A 6,215-nucleotide genomic window follows, 5' to 3' on the forward strand; every position below is an offset into this window, starting at 1 on the left:
GGTTGTGAAACCAATGCAATGGACACCAAAGCTCTGATACCAATTGTAGGATCCAAAGTATGTCTAGAGGGGGGGGTGTGATTAGACTACTTGACCAAATAAAACTTAACCTTTTCCCAAATTTAGTTGTGGACAAGTTTTAGCAATTCTATCAAGTCAAGCACACCCTACACATGCAAGTCTAAGACTGTAGCAGCGGAAAATAAATACATGCACATTTTTGGCGTGGTTCTGATAGGTGGTGCTATCGCACGTCCACGTTGATGGAGACTTCAACCCACAGATGGTAACGGCCGCGCGAGTCCACGGAGGGCTCAACCCACATGGGGTCCACGAAGAAGCAACCTTGTCTATTCCACCATGGCCTACGTCCACGAAGGACTAGCCTCACTCGGGGTAGATCTTCACGAAGTAGGCGATATCCTTGCCCTTACAAACTTCTTGGTTCAACTCCACAACATGAGGTAGGAGGCTCTCAAGCGACACCCAATCAATCTAGGAGACACCACTCTTCAAAACGTAATAGATGTGGTAGTATGATGAAGTCCTTGCTCTTTTGCTAAGAATCACAACCATGTAGGTAGTGTGTTGCTTGGAGGAACACTATTTAACTCGGGAGAGCAAGGTTCAATCCATGCTTCTTCCAATTTTCTTTTTCTCCTTTTATTTTCCTGAATTGGGCGGGACAATGTTGTAATTTCGGCCCACAATCTCTATGTTTACATTTCACTTTTTTTGGACAGATTCAAATATTTTTCAAAATATTCATATCTTTCAAACTCTAACTACAAATCTAACATGTTATATATAGAAATCCCTGAGAAAAATGTGTAGATTACAAATATACTATTATCTTGCATGTTAATCATTTCTAAATTTATGTTTAGGCGCAAACTTAATTAAATACCTTTTTATATTGAGTATTTTGAAAACGCCCATTACACATGTATCCTACCCCATTTGAAGTGAATATTCAAATCTTATATTTAGAAATTCCTTGGAAAAATATGTAGATTTCAAATATGCTATTATCTTGCATGTTTAACATTTCTAGAATTATGTTTAGGGTGCAACCTTTTTTATACAGGGTATTTTGAAAATGCATATTATATATGTTTCTTACCCCATTTGAATTAAGTAGCTATGATAGTTTAATGCCCTCATAAAAGATATTATTGACACCACATGGGATGTTAGTCCTACTAGCTACCATATGCTATCTATTTAAAACGATGCACAATAACTAACTCATATACGATGTTGTACAATAAACTGTTGATACAGGGCTTATGTAAACAAGTGGCTTAACATTGATTTCCATATTGTTTGAAATTGTGCCAATAAAGTTTCTTGTAAACACCTTGAGTACACTCAAAAATCATCCCATTTTTATGTTTCTCTACAACATCATTTATTATGTTGTTTTCTTTTGTGAGGTTTATCACATTGTTTGTTGTTTGCCATCATGAAAGTTTTCAATGGATTGTTGATGTTGTTGAGTGTGTGTGTGAAGGGTGATTTTTTCGTTCCGTTGCAACATCCGAACATGTTTGCTACTATATAATATAATGGGCATTGGTTTTCGTAAAAGTCAAACTTCATAAACTCTGATCATCGTACATATAGAAAGAAACATATTTATATCTATAATACATAGTAATCATATGAAAAAACATTTTTATGATGAATCTGATGACATTGGTTTGGTATTTTAGACGTCCATATATTTTGATAAATTTGGTTGAAATTTACAAAGTCTGACTTAAAAAACATAGACGAAAGGAGTGCTGTAGAGTAAAGCAGAGCCCCAAGATTTTGCATTTCCTTTGGATTTGTGATTTATACTATCGTGGTCCAGAAGAAAAAAAAAAGCACAATTCTCGGCGCAATAATCGATTAACGACGCCAGAAAAAACACGGGACAACCAGACAACCGGTGGCCACCGGGGGCGACGGAGCGCGCGGAGGATATGGCCGCACTCGCCCACCACCACCGTGTCCTTTCCTTCACCTCCTTGGCAACTCCAAGAACCCGTCTCCCCTTCGCATCCTCCTCGTCGCCTCCCACGCATGCCGGCCTCAGAGGCGCCCGTGTTCTCCGGCACGCCTTCGGCGGCGGCAGCGCGCCCCCCGCCGCCAGCTCGTCGCTGGAGGAGCTGTCCCGGAGCTGCACCACCTGGTCATGGCGAGGGATGCGCGTGAACTACCTGGTCAGGGGGGAGGGCCTGCCCGTGCTGCTCGTCCACGGCTTCGGCGCCTCCGTCGCGCACTGGCGCAGGTGAGCAAGCCGATCGAGCCCGGCCAGGCTCTACGGATGTTTACTTCACGAATGTTATCTGAACATTTGTTTTCAGGAACATTGGCGTGTTGTCTGAATCCAACACGGTTTATGCCATCGATTTGCTCGGGTTCGGGGCGTCAGACAAGCCTGCTGGATTCTCTTACACCATGGAAACATGGGCCGAGGTGAGTCCTCGGTTTGGCCACTACTCGTAGCTAACAATCAACAGATCATGGCGTGTAGTTAAATTGGTTAATTGCATATCTGGTTTTGTGCCAAGCAGTTGATCCTGGAGTTCTTGGACGAGGTCGTCAAGAGGCCCACCGTGCTCGTTGGCAACTCTGTGGGGAGCCTTGCTTGTGTCATTGCTGCCTCAGGTTAGACATCTTCTACTGAGGCCACATCCTGGTGTTAATGTCGAACATGGAGCGGTAACTCTGTAGCTGCTTCTGCAGAACGATTTTGCAGCTGACAATTATACATCAGTTTTGCCCATCCCATGTGATAGAGCAATTGCAGGAAGACCTACTTCTGAATTATTTAGATGGAAACCTTCTCTGTTTTTAACCAGGCAGATATTAGCTTCTCCTTTAATCAAATCAATCAAGCTTAGTTACAGCGGTTAATCAACGTCTGTAGTCATTTTACTCACTCTGAAATGTTGACTTTGTTTGTTAATGCTGAATGAACGACAGATTCTACCAGGGACCTTGTCCGGGGACTCGTTCTGCTGAACTGCTCAGGTGGGATGAACAATAAGGCGATCGTGGATGACTGGAGGATCAAGCTGCTCTTGCCTCTGCTCTGGCTAATCGACTTTCTGCTCAAACAAAAGAGCATCGCATCGGCGCTCTTCGGGCGTGTGAAAGAAAGGCATGTCTTCACTACATTGGTTTTAGTTACCCGGTCCCTTGGCCGACTGACATGGTGATGTATATACTGATTCCTGAGCTGAAACAGGGAGAATCTGAAGAACATCTTGATGTCTGTCTACGGAAACAAAGACGCCGTGGATGATGAACTGGTCGAGGTAAATACGCTCTGCATCTCTCGGGCCATCACTAAATTTTCCTATTATGCAGTTCAGATATCTAAGGGGCAGGCAAACGATGGCTGATGCATTCTTGTCGTAGTGTTGTGCAGATCATAAGGGGTCCGGCTGACACCGAAGGAGCTCTCGACGCGTTCGTGTCGACGGTGACGGGCCCGCCGGGGCCTAGCCCGATAGCCCTGATGCCGGGGATCAAAGTTCCGGTGTTGGTTCTGTGGGGAGACGAGGATCCCTTCACCCCGATCGACGGGCCCGTGGGGAAGTACTTCTCCGGCCTCCCGTCCGAGCTTCCCAACGTGAGGCTCCACATGCTGGAGGGGGTTGGCCACTGCCCGCACGACGATCGGCCGGACCTCGTGCACGAGAAGCTGCTTCCATGGCTGGCCAGTCTCCCGTCGGCGACCGAGCCTGAGGTGGCGGTAACGTAAGTGGTGATTAGTGACCTAACGAGCAGCCAAACAGATGTGCATACATACATGTGTATTTTTTATGAACCTTCAAGAATCTGTCTTTAGATGATTATATTATACAAGAATAACTTCAATAGGCCGACCTAAATCGTCTGCTTGGGCTAAAACAAACAAAAACGTCGACCCAAATCCAAAACATGTCCGCGTCTAAATTTAGGCCGCATTTGCATCCAGATACTAAACGAACACGGCGTGTCTTTTCGGTGTCCGCTGCGGCCCAACTTGTTGGTTGTCCAACCATCACCGACGGACGTATTAAACATGATCACCTAACCCGGGCTCGCCTGACAATGGTTGGAAGCTGCCGGTCGTCGTCCTTTTAATGAAAGCGTGCGGCGGGACTGACCTCATCCACCTCTCTCCCCCGTCCCCATCTGGCCACACTTGCGGCCTCAACAAATCCTAGCCCTAACCGGCTCCGTCCATCATCCACCATGGGGTTTTTAGCAATGTAAGGGGCAAGCTCACCCCAGGCGCAAGCTCTTCGCGGACACCACTGCCACCTCGCTGCAGAGCGCCACCGTGGGAATGCGAGCGCCTATACGTTCCAGTCCACCAAGATAGGTGGCACTGTCAGTACATGCACGCACTCTCATACCCGAATGTCAACCTCCCGCATGGTTGGCATCTGGATCCCCATTGCATCATCGTGTCGGCGGTTCAGCCTGCGTATGTGATCGATTCCCCCAACTGAGAATTGTGGTTCGCCATGCAGCACGAGCAGGAACGCATTCACAACGTCTAGCTCGATCCCGTTGTCCCACCGTCGCCCCCTGAAGTGAAGCCGGAGGAGAAGGAGAAGGCGACGGCCTACCATGCCGCCCTAGAGGCGACAATGGAGCACGCCATCGAGGATAGTAGGCGCGACGAGGACGCGCACTAGGAGGGCCTCGAGGAGGCCCTCACGCTGTACGCGGCCAACGACTGTGTCGTGTCCCCGCCTCCGTCGGCGCCTCCAGCGCTCCCTGAGCCCAAGGTCAAGGCACAGGAGCCCGAGCCGCACCGCTACAAGTGGACCGGCTAGCTCAAGGAATGGGTTTCCGCGCCTCCCGTGTGGCTCGACACGATGTCGGACCAGGAGACAACCTATCTCCTGCATTGGAAGGCGCACCATCTCGCGAAGGAGCGCGCCCAGGCCGAGAGACACATGGAGCTGGAGCGGCGCTGGGCATGGGAGGAGGAGAAGGAGCGTTGGGAGAGGGAGGCGGAGGAGCGCGCTCGATAGCCTGCGCCCTAGCCGCGGGCGATGGTGCTATAGGATGTTGCTCAAGCCTGGGAGGCGGTGTTCCCGTGGGCTGGCCCGGCGGCGGAGCTCATCGACCTCACTGGACCGGGGGAGGATGATGACGCCTAGGGAAGCGCATGTGGCCACGACTTTCTTTATGTTTAATTATGTTTTTAGTTATGTTTATGTTGATTTAAGCCAACATTTGACGAGTGTTTTAATGTTTAATTATCGTAGTTTGGAGTTTTATAATTCTGTGCTTATTCTAAGTTTGTGTTAAAAACTTGCGTCCGGGCCTGCATTGGACGTACGTGCCGACCCAAATGAAAAAACTAACACCAGTGTCCGCTCGGCGGCCGATTCAAACCGATAAAAAAGACAAATCGCGCGTCCGTTTGGGTCACCCCGTTAAATTTGATCTTACTTCAACTAACTGCACCGACAAATTGTTTTGTTGCTGTCAACGTACAAATGCATGGTTCATCTTTGCCAAAAAGGCTCACGCCCCAATTTATATATAAAACAACGGTCACCATACAAAGCAACACACACACATTTTAACCCCACAACACACACTCAAGACAAGATACAAAAGTGTACAAAAGAACTAAACCACCCATCCACTCGAAGCAAACTACATGTAGGCACAAAGAGTATCACTTGGAGTCTCCGGAGATCTCAACCGTGAACGAGTCACCGCGAAGAGAGGAAGTCGTGCACGACGAGCCGAACACTCCAAGGCGGTGTCTTCATGAAGGGCACGACACTAGAGTATCGCCATCGCCCGATCCAAAGATCAATTTTTTTTCTCGAAGCAATCAGAGCATGTAGAGGAGCCGCGACGACGCCTTCAAGATGGAGACGACACTCATAGGCGACGCCATCGTCGGATTGGCCAGAGCCAAAGTAGGTTTGCACCCCGGCACGTCCTCGAAGCCGTCGAGGTGTGGCACAACAAGCTAGGCACACCGCACCCACAACTCCAGTCATTGCACCCTGGCCACCACACCGCCCGCACGACCATGGTAACAAGCTCACACCCAAGCTGTAAGCTACGCCCATGAGCCCACGACCCCCACCTTCAGGGTCTTCGTTCCAACACCCATGGCCTCGACATCATCGCCAACCCAAGCTTGCAGCCATGACAGGCGAAGAAACGGGCGGGAAGTGAGGGAGTCATGGACTAAG

General features: G+C 48.7%; 1 protein-coding gene across 2 annotated transcripts; it reads left to right on the plus strand.

Moving 5' to 3' along the window:
- Positions 1-1,900: 1,900 nt before the first annotated feature.
- Positions 1,901-3,878, plus strand: LOC123412844 (pheophytinase, chloroplastic). Of its 2 annotated transcripts, none has more exons than XM_045105800.1 (6): positions 1,901-2,278; positions 2,355-2,466; positions 2,565-2,658; positions 2,977-3,154; positions 3,242-3,311; positions 3,415-3,878. In XM_045105800.1, exons 1-6 carry the CDS (start codon positions 1,971-1,973, stop codon positions 3,442-3,444), a joined length of 792 nt encoding a protein of 263 aa, XP_044961735.1. In that variant the 5' UTR covers positions 1,901-1,970; the 3' UTR covers positions 3,445-3,878. The 2 variants fall into 2 exon arrangements, with proteins under 2 accessions (XP_044961735.1, XP_044961728.1); XM_045105793.1 differs by having other exon boundaries at positions 1,903-2,278; positions 3,425-3,878.
- The last annotated feature ends 2,337 nt before the right edge of the window (positions 3,879-6,215 follow it).

Source organism: Hordeum vulgare, chromosome 1H (genome assembly GCF_904849725.1).
Source record: "Hordeum vulgare subsp. vulgare chromosome 1H, MorexV3_pseudomolecules_assembly, whole genome shotgun sequence".
Lineage (NCBI taxonomy): Eukaryota > Viridiplantae > Streptophyta > Magnoliopsida > Poales > Poaceae > Hordeum > Hordeum vulgare.

What these genes read in the sequence shown, in the direction of transcription:
- LOC123412844 (XM_045105793.1), top strand. Translation starts at nt 1,971, where the DNA reads ATGGCCGCACTCGCCCACCACCACCGTGTCCTTTCCTTCACCTCCTTG. An exon ending in CCATGGAAACATGGGCCGAG is followed by an intron (nt 2,467 to 2,564) that starts GTGAGTCCTCGG and finishes TGTGCCAAGCAG; the next exon opens with TTGATCCTGGAGTTCTTGGA. An exon ending in TTGTGTCATTGCTGCCTCAG is followed by an intron (nt 2,659 to 2,976) that starts GTTAGACATCTT and finishes AATGAACGACAG; the next exon opens with ATTCTACCAGGGACCTTGTC.